General features: G+C 32.8%; 1 protein-coding gene across 5 annotated transcripts in view; it reads right to left on the reverse strand.

Moving 5' to 3' along the window:
- Window positions 1-20,723, reverse strand: part of VPS13C (vacuolar protein sorting 13 homolog C) — a 196,905-nt gene that overhangs the window by 23,443 nt on the left and 152,739 nt on the right. For 4 of the 5 annotated variants that reach the window (XR_010123963.1, XM_054450335.2, XM_054450337.2 and 1 more), the window contains 13 exons: window positions 19,287-19,522; window positions 13,160-13,301; window positions 11,635-11,775; window positions 10,790-10,871; window positions 10,607-10,676; window positions 9,888-9,999; window positions 9,659-9,772; window positions 7,659-7,798; window positions 6,034-6,115; window positions 4,803-4,916; window positions 3,936-4,011; window positions 2,305-2,468; window positions 1,046-1,091 (listed from right to left, as the gene is read on the reverse strand). Coding sequence is in view for 4 of the 5 variants with exons in the window: in XM_054450335.2 (XP_054306310.1) it covers window positions 1,046-1,091; window positions 2,305-2,468; window positions 3,936-4,011; window positions 4,803-4,916; window positions 6,034-6,115; window positions 7,659-7,798; window positions 9,659-9,772; window positions 9,888-9,999; window positions 10,607-10,676; window positions 10,790-10,871; window positions 11,635-11,775; window positions 13,160-13,301; window positions 19,287-19,522 (1,519 nt within the window). In the remaining variant the exon portion in view is untranslated. Of the gene's footprint in view, window positions 1-1,045; window positions 1,092-2,304; window positions 2,469-3,935; window positions 4,012-4,802; window positions 4,917-6,033; window positions 6,116-7,658; window positions 7,799-9,658; window positions 9,773-9,887; window positions 10,000-10,606; window positions 10,677-10,789; window positions 10,872-11,634; window positions 11,776-13,159; window positions 13,302-15,001; window positions 15,318-19,286; window positions 19,523-20,723 lie in introns of those variants that run through there. The other variant, XM_063652676.1, reaches the window with a different exon arrangement.

The raw sequence follows: 20,723 nt of genomic DNA on the forward strand, positions 1-20,723 counted from the left end.
GCTCATTTAAAATTGTGTTGGCTTTTTATTATTGATTTTTAATAGTTCTCTATATGTTCTAGATATCTTTTATCACATAGATGATTTGCAAAAATTTTCTTCCATTCTGTGGGCTGTCTTTTCCCTTTCTTCATGGTTGTCCTTTGAAGCACAAAAATTTTAAATTTTGATGAAGTTCAGTTTATGTATTTGATAAAGTCCAATTTATGTATCTTTTCTAGCAAAGTTTTGCCTAATCCAAAGTCATGAAGATTTACTCCTATATTTTCCTCTGAGTTTAACAGTTTTGCTCTTACATTTAGGTATTTAATCCATTGTGAACTCATTTTTATATACGGTACAGGTAGGGGTCCAATTTTGTTCTTTTGCTCATAGATATGAAGTTGTCCCAGCAAATTTGTTGAGGACGGTTCTTTCCTATTGAATTATCTTGACATCCTTGTCGAAGATCAGTTAACCATAAGTAAGAGTCTATTTCTGACTCCTTCTGAACTCTGTTTCTGAATAGTATCCCACTGTTCTATATGTCTATCCTTATGTTAGTACTACACTGTCTTAGTTACTGTAGCTTTACAGTAAGTTTTGAATTTGGGAAGTAGAAGTCCTCTAACTTTGTTCTTTTTGAAGACTTTTTTGGCTATTTTGGATCCCTGGAATTGCCCTATAAATTTTGGACTTGGCTTGTCAATTTCTGCAAAGAAACCAACTGGGATTTTGATAGGGATTGCACTGAATAAGCAATGTGCTTTTTTAATGGGATAAAAACAACAACAGCAAAACTGAGTGAATTGCTACTGAGGGCCCAAACAAATCTAGTTTATCTCTGGCCCTGATAAAAATAGCATTCAAAGTCTGAAGCATGATCTACTACTTAACCTCTCTGCTTTCTAAGGAAAATACATTCATTGAGCAACTTAAGGCTACGAATATAAAATTCAGTCAGTAATTTTCTCAATCAAGTATATAGCAGATATAACATCTATTATGTTTACTAATAGAATCAAGTCTTCAGAGTTTGTAAAGGAAGGAAATATTTTCAACGTACCTTCCACGGGTTTTGTTATTATTCCAGTCACTCCACCAACAACTCCCTGAAAGAGAAATCAATCATATAGTTTAGACTGAATGGAAGGTGTTTAATTTTAAACCAACCACTGGAGGTCTCTACAGACATACTGGAAATAACAACAACAACAACAAAAATTGAAGACTTAACTTGATAATGTGAACAACACACATATATAAGTTAGCACTATGATTTTTCAAATATCATATCACAGCAAATCTTAAATGAAAGCATTTTATAAATTTTATAAAAGAAACAGGAGTAAAGCAGGTAAAAGGATTTTAAATCTGGCTATGATACCAATCAGCTATGTAACCATGGGTAGTTGAAATCTCTTTTAAGTCTCAGTTTCCACATCAGCAAAATGAGTGAGTTGAGCCAATTAATATTTATGATCTAATTATAAATTTTAAGGTGATTACATTGTAACTTAGTGGAAGTGTAGAAAACTGAAAACAAAGGGCCCTTCCAAGGATAGGTAATAACCTGGCAAATAAAGTGCCTTAGTAACTGTAACACCCAACATTACAAATTACTACCAAAAAACACAGCAGTTTCCTGAAATTATTTCCAAAATTAAAACATGAATATACTAATACATTTTTAATCATTGTGAAGTAATGGTAGTAAAATACCTGTATATTCCATAAACCCACAGAAAGAGAACTGATGGCTACACACTTAAATTGGAAACAGATGAGATGATTAGGGTATTCTAGCCTTACTTAAAATGTTTTATTTACTTATTAACAGAATAACTTTTAAGTTCTTGTAATTATGAGTATATTCATACATCACCTATATAATTAAGCAGTATTCATCTATTACCTATATAATTTTAAAAGTATTAAAAAGTAATGAAAGGCAGTTCCTGGATTATCAACAATTAACTTTCACACATCCCTTCCACAGAAACAGTCAATTGCTGATGACCTGCAGAGCTCCTTCTCCCTCTAGTTTCCATCGGTACCATGTATCTCTGCTTCTCACTTCCTCACCTTCTACACCAGTACTACCCTGTCATCATTACAGTTTTACGAAATCTGGCAATTCAGGGGATAGATCTGGTGGTGACAATGGGGAAGGGGAGCAAAAAGGAAACTGGGAAGTCCATCATTTATCATTCTTTCTATTCCTACAGGCCTAGACTCATAAGCAGCATTCTAAGTTTCACACAACCAGCTAGAATACATTTTTTTTAAGTTGCAGATTTCTTAAAGATTCAGCAGATAACTTACTCGAAGAAAGCCCTTTCCTCCTCTGGCCAGGCTGTCTCCAAAATCTTTGGGCTGTCGACTCAACTCTTCTCTTCTTTTTTGCTGATATTCCTTGTCCATTGTAATTGCTGCCAAACCTTTCCCAACAGAACCAGTGATTCGAGATACAACTCCTGCTGCACCACCTATCAAAGACAAGGGATTAATTTCTGGAATATACAAGGAACTATACAAGGAACTCAACAGCAAGAAAACAAATAATCTGATTTTAAAATAGGCAAACGATCTGAATAAATATTTCTTAAAAGGAGACATACAAATGGCCAACAAGTATATGAAAAAATGTTCAATAATCACCAGGAAAGTGCAAATCAAAACCACAGTGAGATATTATCTCACCCCAGTTAGAATAGTTATCATAAAAAAGACAAAAAAAATCACAAACGCTGTCAAAGAAGTGGAGAAAAGGGAATGCTTACATACTAAGAGTGGGAATATAACTTAATACAGCTATTATGGAAAACAGTATGGAGGCTCCTCAAAAAACTGAAACTAGAACTACCGTATGATCCACCAATCCAAATACTGGGTATATACCCAAAAGAAAAGAAATCAGTGTATCAAGAGATGTCTGCACTCCCATGTTTACTGCAGCACTAGTGACAATAGCTGATATACAATCAATCTAAGTGTCTATCAGTGGATGAATGGATAAAGAAAATGTGATACACACATACACACACACACACACACACACACACACACCCCAGAATACTACGCAGGCATTAAAAAAAAAGGAAAACCGGTCATTCACAGCAACTTGGATGAGCGTGGAGGACATTATGTTAAGTCTGGCACAGAAAAACAAACACTGCATGTTCTCATTCACATCTGACAGCTAAAGAAGTTGAACTCATAGAATTAGAGAGTAGAACTGTGGTTATTAAAGGCTGAGATGGGTAGGGAGAGGAGAGGATAGGGAGATATTGCTTAATGGATACAACATCACAGCCAGATAGGAGAATAAGTTCTAGCGTGCTATAGCACTGTAGGGTGACTATAGTTAACAACAACTTATTGTATGTCTTCAAATAGCTAGAAGAGAGGGACTTGAATGTTCCCAACACAAAGAAATGATAAATGTTCGAGGTGATAAATATGCTAATTATCAGATTTGATCACTACATATTGTATACATGTATCAAAATATCAGTCTATCCCCCATAAATATATACAATCATGTGTCAATTAAAAATAAAATTTTTTTAAGGCTCAGAGAAGTTACATTGTTTATATAAACAGCATTATCACAATATATAGCATGCAATTGCTTTAAACTAATAGGTGCTTAAAATTCTGTCTCATACAAAAAATGCAGAAATTAACTTTTCCCATCTAACAAGAAAAGGAATAAAATTATTTAATTAAAATGTAAAATTATTTGCATTTATTCAACACTACAAAGACATATTAAAAAACCAGCAGTCCACTGTTATTTTTCATTTAAAAACATGGGAATCATATCTTTTAAAAGGGATTATTAAGAAAGTGATCCCTCCTTTATTAAATAAAAGCATTCGTTTTTCATAACAACATATTTCATAACAATATAATAAAAAATATATACATATACACAAATATGTGATACATACCTACTGTGTGTCCAAAGAGGCTTCTCACTCCAATCACTAATCCCTCTGCAAATTCTTCAGGGCCTTGAACAGCACCCTGGCAAAAAAAAAATAAAAAATAAAAAATAATCTTATTATTTAAAATTTAAATAAGTTTCAGACTTTTAATTTAATAGTTCAGGGTTTGCAAGAAGAATCCAAATCTGTAAAAATCCATAAACATTGTGATGAATCAATTTTCACTTCTACCCCAAATATGGATAGAATATCTACTGTGTTTGAAGACACTTTCAACCTACATGATCTTAGCAAATTCTTTAAGTCAAAAATTGGATAGGTATAAATCACTGGCTTCAATTACAATTTGAAGTTGGCCTCCCAGAACTAAGTTTCATCAGATTGCTAAAACAAGCGCAGTGATAACAACAGCAAGAGCCCACAGATTTTTTTACTGTTTTATTCTCCCATTTATTTTCTCTGCTTTATTCTTCTGAAACCCTCATACACTGGACTGGCTGCTAGACCCTTTAAATGGAGGGGAATAGGTTAGATGACAGCTTGAATATGAAACAAACTTTGCTTTCAGTGCCCTATTAGTCCCTTCCACAATGATGGAACAGTCTTGAAAGTCTTAATCTACCCAGCACTCTAAATATTCTTACAACTACATTAAATCCTGGCAAATGTGGGCAGTGCTCATTAAATTCTAAACAATCATCCAATGTTATCTCATGTACCTTTAAATAAAAATATAAAATTGATATACTTTTGTGATTTCAACATTATTCAATTCCCAGATACAATTACAATGCAAATTACTATTTGTTATTAAAAAATAGACCATCCATTTTTCTATACCTATTCTTAAAATAAATAAGAGGTCAATACCTGGAAGGGTTCATAGAATAAAGCTTCAACTCCTTCGGACAGACCTCTAATTAATCCAAATGGGTTTCCAAGTACATCTAACCCCAATACAAGGACATACATCTGTTTCAAGAACTAAAAAAGAAAAAAAATTAAATTAAGTCCTTCACAATTATTGTAAGAAACATCATAATGAAATAGAAAAAAAGAGATTTACTGATAAAATTAAGTTTGTGTTAAAAGAAAGCTGTATGGAATAACCACCACTACCTCCACTAATTGATCTTTTACTATGTGCCAGGCACTATGCTAATTTAAACAGCTTTTAAATTAGACAGAACTAGGTTTGATGCACAGGCTGCCACGTAGCAGTTATGTGACCTTGTGCAAGTCATTTAGTATCTAACAGCCTGTCTTCTAATCTATAAAATGGAAGGTCAGGCTGGGTGTGGTGGCTCATGCCTGTAATCCCAACAGTTTAGGAGGCTGAGATGAGAGGATCACTTGAGGCCAGGAGTTAATGACCAGCCTGGGCAACATAGTGAGACTCCGTCTCTATAAAAACTCAAAATTTTTTAAAAAGGGAAGTTACACTGTCCTTGCATGGGTGAGTATGCATATTAAATGAATATATAATTCAGTAATTGTTAGTTGTTTTTAGTATTACTTTACCATCATTATTAACAAATTAGATGGAAAATAATAACCAAAACAAAAAATAAGGGAAAACATATCCTCATTTTAACATGTAACAATCATAATGTCTGTACATGTAACAGGAGAAAGAATATTCCAGCAGTGGAAGGAAAGGAGATGTCACCATGCAGTTCCATGGGATAGCAATTGTACCAAAGTGACCTGCAACAACTACTGTCTCTATGCATACATAGAGTAACTGAGGCACAGGGAGGAAACGGGCTTAGAATTCTGCTTGTAATTCACTAGATTATATTCAGAAACTATAATCACTGAAGAAATCAAGTATAATGACTATAAAGTCACTATTCTTTCCCAAAGTGGTAAAAGTATAATTGCAAAGTCAAAAAAGGAACTGGAGGAAAATTTTCAAAAGGTGTATAAAGAGGGGTAGAACTAAAGAAATAGAAATTAATCATTGAAGAAAACCACTAAATAAGGAGATTTCAAAGTGAGGCAAATTAGATAAACATTACTGCACACTATACAGTCACATGCAAATGTTCTGATATTTTATGAAGTATATTCCTTATGAAATACTATGATAGGAAATTACCTGTTCACTGTAATGCCTAACAACACTCCATATAAGCTGATCTCTCTTGTAGAATTGATATCGAATTTCATAATAAGCAAGTCTGGGAGGAGAAAAAGGAAAGATTCAAAGATACTAAGATTATATGATAAAAAAAAAAGGGACTTAAAATTTGAATGACAGCTAATGCTAATCATAGCCAATTCTTTCACAATTGACTTCGTACATTTACCACATACAATTTATGATTGTCTTAATAATGGTTACTAAATTATTACAAAAACTGCACGAGTTTTTCATACATGCATAAAGAGTTCTTTAAAAGTCAACCATCATCCCATCACATAGTGGATTTTAAAGGTTTATTTTCTTATTTCGCACTTAGAATTCTTTCTTTTCTTTTATATGCAATGATAAAATGTTTAAAACATTTTGTATGCCCTGTTTACACTCAACACTGTGGATAAGTATTTCTCTATGTTATTTAAAACTTTATATAACCATTTTTAATGGATGCATAGCATGCTACCATGTGGCAGTGTCGTAACAAAGAATTCTTCCACTGTCAGACATTTCCAATTTTTGGTAAAATAATTAATGATGCCATGTGTATGCTGAATATAACTCTTTGGTTGAACTTCAAGGTTAGATTACTTTTTGGAAAGAATTTCCAAAAAGAGAATTACTGAGTGAAAAGCAAGAAAACATTGAAGGCTCCTAACAAATACAGTTTTTCACTTATACCAACAGTATTTAAAAAGTGCCTATTTCTTAGAACCACCCCGACTAGTATTAAATAGGATTTTAAAATACAATCACTCATATTTTAAAATCTTTGATAATTTGCTTTAATTTGCATGTATTCTTTGATAAATAATAACGCCATCACTGTGTTTTCCCTTTTGCGAATTATCTCTTATTGTTCTCTGGCCATTATACCATTAGAATCTAGGTTTTTCTTCTCAATGTTTAATATTAAGATAATAGACCTTTCTCTGTCATTATATTTTCCCAGTCTTTTGTTTTTTAATTATTTTCATTGATTTTGTTGCAAAGTATTTGATTTTTATGTGGTTAAATGTATCTTTTATTTTCCATTGAAATGTTTTCCACCGCTTTTAAACTTAGACCTCCTCTATTCAGAGATTTGACTTTTTTTGTCTTTTCAGTTTAGGTTTTATATTTTATCATTCATTTTCTCTGAAATTTAGTAGTGTACATGTAAGGTAAAAATGATCTACAGGGAATTTTTTTTCACCCAGATAACTACTTGTTCCAATACCATTGTTGAATTTCAATTCAATAACAATTTATTTAATGCATATGCATCTAGCATTACATATCTCTAAATATAATTATGTTTTAAAATATGGTTAATTTATAATATATGACTAAAAAATTCTATTATTCTACATCCATGTATTATCTAGATATGAGTAATCAAAAAAAACAAGACTCTTCACCTTATCATTATGAATACAATAAGCATTCCTAAAGAGTATAATCACAAATGGACCAAATTCTCCAAATATAAGTAGTAAAGTTATCCTTTTCCTAAGCTAACATTGCACAAGTGGAGAGAATTAATGTCCAGAAACATGACCTTGGTACACCTGCTTCCCAATGTACTCTAACAGAAGTCTTACTTGAATATAAGGTCATCCACATCAGTCAGAGTAGCACCTATGCTTTTCAACAGCAAGTTGACAGAATGTACTGCAAACATTTCCTGTTTTTCTTTGTCTGATTCTTCACCTCCGGAACCCAAAGACAAACTCAAATGCAACTAAAAGAAAAACAATGTTCAATAAATGAAAGCTAAAAGTGAAAAATTTACATATTTAGGATCCAGGTAGTCCAGAAACAAACCAAAAATAGTCTTTCAATTAGAGTCCTAGTGAAAGCTATTATTTGATTCCATACATTATAGCAGAACAACCCACTTACATTTGATTCTCTTTGCTTTTTGATAAAATACAAATTAGTCTGATCCAAAAACAGAGTTCTAATTTTATGCAATGTATATAAATGCCATTGTATTCATATGAAGGAAACCGACACACTTTACAAAAATGGCGTAATCATTTTAAGAAGAAAAACATGTCAACTGGCACACAAGTAATCTGCCAGTCAAAATAATAGATAATAACAATAACATGACAATTAAGGTAAGTTAGCAAGCTGTCAAGTTTTTAAAAGTATACTAAGGTTTTCAGCTTCCACAGATCCTCCAACTTAGTATTTAAACATGAGATTTCAGATTCTCATTTAGCTGCTACTTTGAACTGAACCATCATTAGTGCAATAGTGCAAGAAGACATAGTCAAAAAGTAATTTAATATGTGTAAATAAAGTAGATTAATTTCCTTTCTCATTTTGTCATTTCCTAGGCATATTAACTAACCAATATAGAGTTCAAGTAAAGTGGACTTGGGGCAACGCCAGGAAAGCCTGTGGTTAGTTTTTTCTTTCATGTGACCCTCTGCCCAAATGACGAGTCTGGGAGTGCTGGGATCCAGGAAAGGTAACCGCGGGTAAACATTAATCCAGCCCTTCCCTAGAGCAATGTTACTACGGGCTATGAAAATAATTGTTGTTCATAATCTTTGCCATTAGACTTCATGGCACAATTCCCACTGTGCCTAAGAACACGACTAGGTAAATTATCAATCATTAATATCCCCCTAGAATATAATATCCATGAAGCTACTTGATACCTCCACAGCAACTTTCATAATAAGCATTCACTAAATATTTGTTTAAGGTATTGTTCAATTCCACAAATAACTGAGTTTCACTTAAAAGTGAAAAAGAAATGGTATATTACCTATCACATAAAACAATATCAATTTTAAACCTGACACTATCAATGTCTGATATCACCAAACTAATAGATCAATTTAAAATAATAATTCCATTTTAGAAATCCATTCATTTAGCTGAAGAACTGGTAAATGCAATTGAAAGTAATGTGCTGTAAACAGTTTTTGAGAATGTAAAGGATCATCAATATTTTAAAGAGTTACTTAATTACAAATCTGGCCCATTACACAAGTTTAGAGCATTATGGTTGACAGCATTTGTGAATTTACGAATTTACTAAGCAGTGACTTTCTCCTATAAAAGCTAAAAAGAACAACAAAAGAGAAAAAAGAAATGGGTTCATAAAGTACAAAATCAGGCAAGTGAAAGGTATCCAATTTTCCACTCCCTTAGTTACAATCAAATTTTGGAAGGGGGGAAAAACACCACATCAACAGCATAGTACTTACTTCAGCGTTTTCACATTCTGGTTACAGCACCCATTATAGCTCTCTGTTTAGACAGTGATAGTAGTTACAAAGTGCAACCAAAACATTAAACGTTGGCAAGCACTTCTACGCTTAATTAAGAAATGCTTTTGTCAGCTTCTTCTTTGAATAAGGGGGTTATTAATTCAAAACTGGGGAACATGCTCTGGTGGTTTCTCTGTGGGAATTGTGGCTATACATATGCTACAGAGAACTGTCTTAATTATTTCGATTAATCAAACAAAATTCCCGCCAAATACATGATGCAACAAATTAAAACCTACGTTGGTCCACAGACCCTTTAAAAAGTTCTACAATAATTTCACTAAATTTTCAAAATAATAATTACAACAAACCTTCACAGGAGAAATATGGAAATGTTCAAAGAAACTAAGAATTGACATATCAGTCATTGAAGTCTCCATTAATTCTGCATTTAGAGCATCAATATCTTGTTGGATTAACTTTGTCTGAAAAAAATCAAGAATTTCTATTTTAATTTTTTTCTCTATTAAAATTCGTTCGAAAAAGGCTGATTTAAATTTTTTTAATTTTATATTTTCCCCAAGAAATAAAAATTTTTACCCGTCTTGTTTCAGCTTCAGGGTCTGTTGTTGGGGTAAACAGTGCAATAATAGCTCCTAGAAACCCTTGATCAATTTTTAAGGCCATTTCCTGAATGAGGACCATAAAATACCTAAGAAAAAAAAATTAAGATGGAAAAGGATTTCTACCAAATCTTTTAATTTTCAATGTTAAAACTTTGATTTCAGTGAAAAGCCAGTTATATCTTGTTCCTTCATCTCCTAAAAATTATGTTAATAAGATCAAAGTCTTCTTAGATTGAGACTTTTTCACTAGAGTGAAAGCTTCACTCAAGGTAATACTGCTGCATTAACACTTAGCACTTACAGTCCCAAATGCCACATTCATCATCTCACAGATGAAACAAATACAACCAGATCATGTAGCATGTATGATCCAATTTTTAAAGTTCACAGCAATTACATTAAAGAACACAGCTCACAAATACATATCATTTAGATTTCACTTACTATTTTATATTCTAATTGAAGTTATAAAGGGAAGAAGATGGTTGAAGAAATTCTACACTTTAAAATATGTAGAGACTACTACTAAAATTAAGTTGAAGCATAAAAGATTACTTGACCAAAAGTGAATTAATAGGTTCAGTTGGAAAATACTTTTTACATGAAAGTCACTTTCAAAAAGAGTAAGATTTATTTTCAAAGTAGATTCTCATTTTAAATTCTTTTAGAGAAACAGCAGGAATCTTTACTTACTTGAACTGTAAGACTTTACTGTACTCATTAAATCTTGTGATGACACTCACATCAATGAAAGGCTTGGGCTCTAAGAGGAAGAAGTAACACATAAAAAAAATAATGCTTTATACTAGGTCAAACTAATGCCTATTTAACTTTTATAATAAGGTATATCTATGTCACAACTTATTTTTTTTTTACCTGAATCTAAAGCAATAGATTTTGGAGGGGCAACAGGATGAAATACAACAGGGAACATTGCACCTGGTAACTGATTATCAACCTGAAAGAAAAGAAAACAAACTTAGCAAGATTTCAAATAATTTAAATGTTTAGTTTCAAAGATAATGTTATAGAAGAGGCCACTACTTTCATCATAATTAAGTGTCTGCATGTATATGTGGTGTAATTAGAAGTTTCATTTTAAATCTGTAAAAGTTACATACCTCAGCAAGGGCAAGGCTTTCAATAAAGGACTATATAAATACTCTCATAATTGTATTAACAGTGTGCAGTATGTACATCATTAATGAAAATACTTGTATCTATGGATCCTATGAGATTTCAATTCTCTATGGTTTAAATAAAAGTAGAAACTGAATATGAAATTAGGGGATAAGGTAAAAAGAAAAAGAATTAAAGTAGCCTAAACAGTACTTAACAGCTAAAAGGAAGGAAGGGAGGGATGCTGGGAGGGAGCAAGCAAGCATCCAAAAGGAACCTCCAGCAAAGCTCTGCTCTCTGTCCTGAAGAATGACAAAGGAAAATCTTATTTGGGGGTCCCATGACAAATTCAAAGGAACATTTAAGAATAACAATCGCAGTGCAAGAAAACCCTTTTGCAGGCTAATTGATCAAAATTAGTCTCAACAGTCACGAAGTTTATAAGTAAGATGTTAAATAAACAGGATATGCGGAAAAAGGGGAAAAAACACACAAAGAAAAGATGCCAATTACAATGTAAACTATATAGTTGTAAAAAAGAAATTTCATTCCCAAGATTCCCAAAGTGATGATAAATACTTATTTGAGAATGACAATGTTACCTGAAGCCAGTACAACCTGGCCCTTAAACTTCTCTGGTGAGAAGACTGCTTAAATTCAATCTGAATTCCTGATAGAAAGTCTCGTTTAATAGGGCAACGAATAGGGAGGCGCATTTCCATTGGATCTTTATCAAAATTGACCTAGAAAAAAAGCACATGTTTTTGTGATGAGCTGACATTAGCACAGTAGCTATTCCATTTTTAATATCTGTTTATTGATCAAATTGAAAAAATCTTTTTCTTTATGTCTCACCAACAGATCTATCTTAAGGTGATCTACAGTTGAGATCTCTGAAGCAAAAGCACCACTTTTCTACCAAAGTTATTAGAAAAAAAGATTGTGAAACTTTTCAAGTATAGAAACTATAGTTTAAAAAACATGCTTTATGTAAAAGAAAACTTCCTCAAGTAACGAATAGTTCCAGATAACTCTTTTTTTTTTTGAAACGGCATCTTGCTGTCGCAAGTGCAGTGGCAAAATCACAGCTCACTGCAGCCTCAACCTCCTGGCCTCAAGTGATCCTCCTGCCTCAGCCTCCCAAGCAGCTGAGACTACAGATGTGAGACCATGCCCAGCTAATTTTAATTTTATTATCTTTTTTTTTTTTTTTTTTTTGTAGAGACAAGGTCACACTATGTTGTCCAGGCAAGTCTCAAAACTCCTGACCTCAAGTAATCCTCCTGCCTCAGCCTCCTAAAGTACTGAGATTACAGGTGTGAGCCACTGCACCTGGCCGAAAGATAATTCTAAACAAACTCTGTTTTGCATCAATAATTGAGAGCTTAGTCATGTCTGACATGAATTATATAGTTTTTTATCATTTAAGTATGGCCAAAATTGATGGGGGTGCTGGGGAATGTAACTGGTGACAGTGCTAACCAAACCATCAGGCAACAATGACAAAGAGTAACTAAACTGCATGATTAAACTAGAGCAAGCTGGAAATTGCAGTCAAGCTTCTGTAGACTTCCTGGAGCACAGGTGACTTTTAGTTTTAACTGTGTAACGGCCTAGGTGGAGTGCATCTTTATTTGTGTATGCCTACTCATGTCCAACAATCACTCACATTTAATGAATTTACTTGAGCAGCTTTTTGTAGTTTTTCCTCAATGAAATATGTAATTTTACACGGTCTTTATTTAGCAATATATATTGGTGTCATTCAATATATAACAAAAATTTCAATGAAGCAATCTTAACTTCTCCCTAATCTTTCTGAAAACAAGTTCCATAAGACTATCTGATTTGTAAATAGAATTATAAAAATATAAAAATGTAATAAAATTATTAAAACACAGGTTTAAATCCTGTTTCACAGTATATGATTAAATAACAATATATTTTAATTAAAAATATACTAATGTGTATCATTAGACACGCCAATCCTATTAAGAAATAAAAGTTTATCTACAAATAAACTAGTTCATTTCTGCACACGTCTTTACTTGGGCATTACAATTTTACTTACTACCACCACCAAGAAAATACACATACAAAAATCAAAACAAAAGAATTTTGGTATACCTCAAAATTATTATCTAGCTTAATCCAGCCATGGTCTCTTGATATTTGATGTTTCTGATAGGATTGTTCCAATAAGATTATCTGCTTTTGACTAAATGGCTTCCATTTCTGTTTTGGTTTCATCTCCCAAACAACACCAGAACTAAATAATTCACACAAAAAAATTAAATTAGCAATATGTATTTAGGTCTGTGGAACTTTATTCAACTCTAGATTATTGTAACTATTATTTTCCTGTGATAATTACATTGGTATAAGGGACTTCTTAAAGTAACAAACTATACCTGTGTTGCAAGAGTACAAAAAGAAAAGAGGCAAGCAAGAAAATACTTTTTCTATCAACGTTGACATCAATCAATTAAGGGACTGGCAAACTTTTTCTGCAGAGGGCCATATATTAAATAGTAAACATTTTAGGCTTTCTGGACTGAGACAAAATTCAAGTTATTAGATAGGCAACTTAGATACCAAAGAGAGAAAAAACTCCCATAAATTTTTAATTGATGAAATTTAGAATATAAAATAATTAAGAGCAATTCTTAAAAATAAGTCTATTAATGAAAAAAAAACTTCTTTTGTGAAAGTAACATGTCACTTAGTGTTATTTATTACCAAAATCTATTGTAAATGTTCATCTATTAATGGTAATCTGTAATGAGCATCTTTAAAAATGCCATTTCACACAGATAGGTGCTGCCAAATACTGATATTGGTCAATGAGAATTTATTATTTTACTTGAACATATATATCACTTGAAAGGCATTTATAAAATTCTATTAAATTCTTCTCTTGATATTTGCCTTTTAGTATATTAATACATTACAGGTCAATCACTTCCAATTCAAAGTTAGGTAGAAGCTCCTCAATTGCACAAATGAATTTTCAAACGTGGAAACTTCCTTACACCTGCATTGAGGTCAGAAAAAATGTTGCTGGAACTGGAGTTGCAGGCCTTAAAATATATCCTCTCCAAATATATGTGGAAGTGGAGATTTTGCTTCATGTTTTAACCTTGGACAGCACAGGAAGTACATGGAACATCTTCGATACTACTCGAGATTCAAACATTAGCTGTCTTCAAAATTGACTATACCGTAGTATAAATTTTTCACATAAGCACTGTTTGTCTTCTAATTTTAGCTTGAAATTCATTAAAAAACATCATCAATTCTGCAATTATGCAATAAAAACTAATTTCCAAAGCCGCTATTATTGCATTATCAATTCTGCAACAAAAATTAATTTCCAAAGCCACTATTATTGGTGTTTAATAATAGTGGTTGAGGGTGGTTCTTTTTGTTCAAAAAAATTTTAATCCTGGCCCAGAACTCAAAGAGTACAATAAAAAGTTACTGCTGCTAACCCATCAAACTGCTGTGTGGTAACACAAGTCAGAACATTCAGCTTCTATTTCTGGTGAAAATTCACAGAACTGATGATAGTTAAGTCCACATGAATTAATAAAGTTAACTATTTGACACTAATGGTTTGATAACAAAAGGTGGACTGAAATATTTTCCACTAAGTACCTGCTCACAAATAATACAATACGCTTTAAATGCTTTACATTTTCACTAGCTTTATGAATTTGTCCAACTAAGTCTTTTTCTGTTCCACACATATTTTTCCCATAATCAGTTGTATCTATCTTCAGGTTGTATTGAATTAGTATTTCTTCCGCTGGTTTGAAAATATTCTCACCTGTAGTTGTCCTAGGCAAACTATTTATAGAGGTTAATCCTTTAGTCACTTCAGACTCAGTGCTGACTTCTCAAATACACAACTGAGCAGTACTAGTAACATCTGTTGACTCATCAAGAGCCAAAGGAAACCACTCAATATCATTTGCCTTGTTTTTGTAATTGACTATTGATGTTGTTCTGAATGTCTTCAATTCTTTAAGCAACTGTTCCTACTGAAAAGCTAATGGTCTTAAACAAGTTCATTTTCTCTGGATACATTTCTTTAGCTGCTGCAATCAGACACAATTCAATTAACTCACTATTGGTAAAAGACTTTCCTGGCTTGGCTAACAAATAAGTCACTCAGAAACTTACTTTGCTTGCAGCCTCATTCTTGTTTTTTGTATTTGTAAAGATATTCTGTGTGATGACATATTTTGCCTTAAATTTTCTAATTTTTCTGGCCATTGCTTTCCTGTGATTTGAAAATGTTACGGTAAGTGCTTAGTTTGGAAACTATATTGTCAATATATATTGTATTACTTCAGCAGAGCTGTAGTTCCATAACATAATAAAATGATGCTTTTTTTTAATAAGAAGATAATACACATTTCATTATGCCCTAAAAGATGAACATTCAAAGTTCACTTTTCTCTTGTTTTGATATGATGGATATATATCAGTAATATAAAAAATGCTGCAGAACAATATGCACTAACTCAAACACACTGTGATTTGTAGTGCACTGAGTAGCAATGTAAAAGCAGCCATGTAAAAGAACAGAAATCACTGTGTCCCAACAAAACATTATTTATGGGAAACAAACTGAATTTCATAATTTTCATGTGTTATTTTCTTTTGATTTTTTTCAACCAGTTATAAATGTAAAAACAATCATTCTTAAATCAAAAGCTGTACAAAAACAGGCATTGGGTTAGATTTGGCTCATAGGCCAAACTTTGCTGGCACCTGAATTAGAGAATACTAAAATCTATAATATTTTATTTTACATAGCTTGTTTCTATCAGTCAATGATAGTGTTAACAATGTCCTAACTATAAAATGTATTTAGAGGATACCAGTCAATGAAAGCACTGAATAAAATATCTACTATAGACAATATAAATCCAACATTATTTATGATAAAAACTCTGAGACAACTTAAAGGGGAACTTCCTCAACTTGATAAAGAGCACCTACAAAAAACTTATAGCTAACATCATAGTGAGAAACCAGATGCTTTCCCACCAAGATTAAGAACAAGACAAGTATGTCCACTCTCAACCATTCCCACCTCAACATAGTACTGGAAGTCCAAGATGTGATAAGACAAGAAAATAAAGTTGGGAGTGAAGAAATAGTGTCAATGTTCACATTTGACATGACTGTCTAAACAGAAAATCCCAAAGAATCAACCAAAAAACTCTTGTAACTAATAAGCAATTATAACAAGATTGCAAAAATATAAGGTTAATATACAAGTCAACTGCTTTCTTACATGCTAGCAATAAACAATTAAAATTTAAAATAAAAACAGAATACCATTTACATTAGCACCAAAGAAACAAACACTTAGGTATAAATAAAATCGAATACAACGTGTATGTGATCTAAATGAGGAAACTACCAAAGTCTTTCAACAAATTATGTTGGAACACCTGGACATCCATATGCAATAAAGCAAATCTAGACACAGAGCTTTCATCTTTCACAAAAAATAACTCAAACTGGATTAGACTTAAATATAAGTTTGAGATCAGCCTAGACAACATGGTGAAATCCCATCTCCACAAAGAAATAAAAAATATCAGCCTGGCTTGGTGGCGCGTGCCTGTAGTCCCAGATACTCAGGAGGCTGAGGTGGGAGGATTGCTTTCATAGTTGGCAGAGGTTGCAGTGAGCGGTGATTACACCACTGCACTCCAGCCTGGGCAACAGAGTGACACTCTGTCTCAAAAATAAATAAATACATACATACATAAAAATAAATAAATACAAAACACAAAATTACAAAACTCCTAGAAGATAACAGGAGGAAATAAGCTAACTTTGGGTATAGTGAAGACTTCTTATATACAACACCAAAAGCACAATCCATGAAGGAAGAGAATTGATAATGAGTCTGAGGTAAAATATAAAACTTCTGTTGTTAAAAGCAGTTGAGAGAATAAAAAGATAAGCCACAGACTGGGAAAAAGTATTTGCAAAACACACATCTGATAAAAGACTGGTATCCAAAATAAACAAAGAACTCTTAAAACTCAACATTAAGAAAATAACCTAATTTTAAAACGGACAAAAGATTTGAACAGGTGGCTCAGGAAAGAAGACATATAGATGGCAAATAAGCATATGAACAGATCCTCAACATCATGTGTCATCGGAAAACTGCAAAGTAAAACAGTGACACACTACTATATCCTTATTAAAATAGCTAAAATCCAAAACACTGACAATACCAAATTTTGGCAAGGATGTGGAGCAACAGGAACTCTCATTTATTGCTGGTGGGAATGCAAAAATGATGCAACCACTTTGTAAGATAATTTGATGTTTCTTACAAAACTAAACATACTTTTATCATATGATCCAGCAATCGTATTCCTTGGCACTTACCCCAAAGCGGAGAAAACATATGTCTACACAAAAACTTGCACATGAATGTTTATAACAGCTTTATTCATAATTGTGAAAATGTGGAAGCAACCAAGATCTCCTTCAATAGTTGAATGGATAAACAAACTAGAGTAATAGTCCATTCATACAATGGACTATTATTCAATAATAAAAAGAAATGAGCTGTCAAGCCATGAAAAGAAACAAAGGAACCTTAAAAGCATATTGCTAAGTGAAAGAAGTTAATTTGAATAGGTTACATACTGCTTGATTCCAACTATATGAAATTCTGAAAAAAGAAAAACTTTGGAGACAATAAAAAGATCAGCGGTTTCCAAAGGTTTAGAAGAGGAATGGAGGGATTAACAGGAGGAATCTGAGAGACTTTTAGGGCAGTGAAACTATCTTATATAATACTGTAATGGTGAATACAGGTTATTACGCATTTGTCAGAACTCATAGAATGTACAACACAAAGAGTAATACTTAATGTTAGATATAGAAGTTAGATAATAATGAAGTTAGACAATAATGTAGTATCAATATTAGCTCATCAATAGTAACAAATGTACCACACTACAGCAAGATGTTAGTAATAGGGGAAACAAGAGTGCGGGCACATGAAAACTCTTTATTTTACAGTTTTTCTCTAGACATAAGGCTGCTCAAAAAAAGTCTGATTTTTAAAATTATGTAACTGGTGTTTTTCCTTTGAAAATCTAAATTTCACTGAATGTGTACCATGTCATAAAAAAGGTAATGAAGTTATTTTAGACAAATTTTTAAATGTTCTTATATATAAAGGTAAACCTGACAAACCAGGACAGCATATACAATATTAAAGTAAAAAGTTTTATCGAAGAACAAAAGGGAAAACTGGACCTATATAACTAAAACTGATTTCCACGTTTAGTTTAAAAATATCACATAATGCTGAAATATATAACAAAGAATGCATTGCCTATCTACATATAAATATATTAACATTATATTAATGGTATGTATGATACCATTTATAACCATTAGTTTGTCAGGTGTTGTGCAAAGTTCATTACATAGATTATCTATTTACTTTTCTCCTTAATTTGCTTTTCTTTCCCCAAACATGTGCTTATTGATAGATCCTACCCTGGTTATGTTTGGTATCATGTCAACCATTCCACCCATCAGCCTCTAAAAAAGAATAAGTCTTTTACCAAATTAACTGTGATTTTTAAAATCAACTAAATATTCTAATATTTGTCTTATACAGGTATAAATAGAACTGGAGAAAATAACTGGTCCCATAACTATTAGAAAATTCTAAATGGCCACCCATTAAAGATTATGTACTCATATCAAATACAGCCTCCTCTCTGAACCTTTTTTCCAATTTGTTTCTGTTGGTTTCCCCTAACTCATCAGAGTTTCTCCAACCTCTACCGCACAAAACAAACTAGTCCCTTGTACCTCTGTACTTCCATTGTGCATGTACATCCTTCTTTGTACATCCTTTCCTTTTCTCAGTATTTTTGTAACTCATTAAACACACACACACACACACACACACACACACGCACACACATAAGGACAACAAGGAAAGAAACAAATCACTTTTTTCCCCACCAACTGACAATGAGTATTGTGAAGACAAAGACAATATCTTAGTCATCTTTCTATCCTCGGGGCTTTTCAACTAACAGTTCAAAGAATTATTCAGTAAGCTTTACTGAATAAATATACAGCATACCAAACTCAAACCAGTTATCTTTTTACTTTCCTCAAATCGGCTATTATGAACTTAATGCCTTTTAAAGGTTTAGGATGTCTTATTTTCCTTCTTGCATACCTGGTTATCCCAATATATGAAACTTCCTGCTTGCTTTCATTGTTAACCAGTGAAAGCCCAAGACTGTGGAGAGACAAGGTTATTTCATAATCAGCCTGTTCCATTTCTTCTGCCTGCAGTGCTTTGGAAACCAAGGCAACATCATCGGTGAAAAGCAAAACTCTCTGGCGCCCATCCAGAAATGATACCCAGTGTATCTGGATGTTTGCATCATATGGAAACTGTCCACATCCATCCTGGGAAGAAGAAAGACTTCATTAAACCCACACATAGTAACTTTTTATTATATAAAATTGAACTATAATAACTGAGAAAGATTAGAAAAGTTTAAGAAGCACTACTATAAATTGAAAAATTCTAACCATCAAAATGACATAAATTAAGCTATAATCTATTTTAAAATATACTCACCAATTATTTTCAAAAACTAAGACTAATAGTACGTAGTTTTTTAATACCTTAGTCTGAATTACCTAGTGAGTGCTGAAGGGCACAGAGCAGGATTCGAGAGGATCCTTTAGTGGCACCAATGCGATAAGATGATTCTTTGTCTCCAAGCCGGAAAACAGAATGGTTCAGAAGTTTATTAGAGATGTAACCTTAGGCCAGGGTGGTGGCTCACGCCTATAATCCCAGCACTTTTGGAGGCTGAAGCGGGCAGATCATCTGAGGTCAGGAGTTCGAGACCAGCCTGGCCAACATGGTGAAACCCCGTCTCCACTAAACATACAAAAATTAGCCAGCCATGGTGGCAGGCACCTGTAATCCCAGCTACTCAGGAGGCTGAGGCAGGAGAATTGCTTGAACCCAGGAGGCGGAGGTTACAGTGAGCTGAGATAGCGTCATTGCACTCCAACCTGGGCGACAAGAGCAACACTCCATCTCAAAAAAAAAAAAAAAAGAAAAGAAAGAAAGAAATGTAACCTCAGACAAAACCAGCCTAGCTTATTTTTAAGTTTTCATGATCTATAACATAGGAAATATTTATGTAAATCACACTGGTGAAGGTTATATGTAGCACTTAAAAATACGAGGCTTGATTTGGTCAGTGTTTTCAGAGGTTAAAATAATAAATTCCACTTCATTCTGGGTTTAATGAAAATAGAACAGTTCATTTCAATAAGCAGTATGAGTACCTACTATGTACTTTCCATTCCATGCTTTCCAGGGGAGAAAAAAAAACAAAAACAACTGAAGTTACCAAGAGTATAAGAATAGTTGAGTGTCATTAATGTTCAAAATTTACTAATACTTTCAAGGTACATTATATGATCAAAGATGCCTGCCCAATTTTTTTACTCTAATAAGAAATCAAATTTTCAAACATACCTATTAAGAAGGTGAATTCTGTATCTGTAAACTACAAAATGTGCTATGTATCTTAGTTCACAGTTATTATTCCAATATTATCTGACTCTTGTTTTTCATCTATTTCAT

Source organism: Pongo pygmaeus, chromosome 16 (genome assembly GCF_028885625.2).
Source record: "Pongo pygmaeus isolate AG05252 chromosome 16, NHGRI_mPonPyg2-v2.0_pri, whole genome shotgun sequence".
Classification (NCBI taxonomy): Eukaryota; Metazoa; Chordata; class Mammalia; order Primates; family Hominidae; genus Pongo; species Pongo pygmaeus.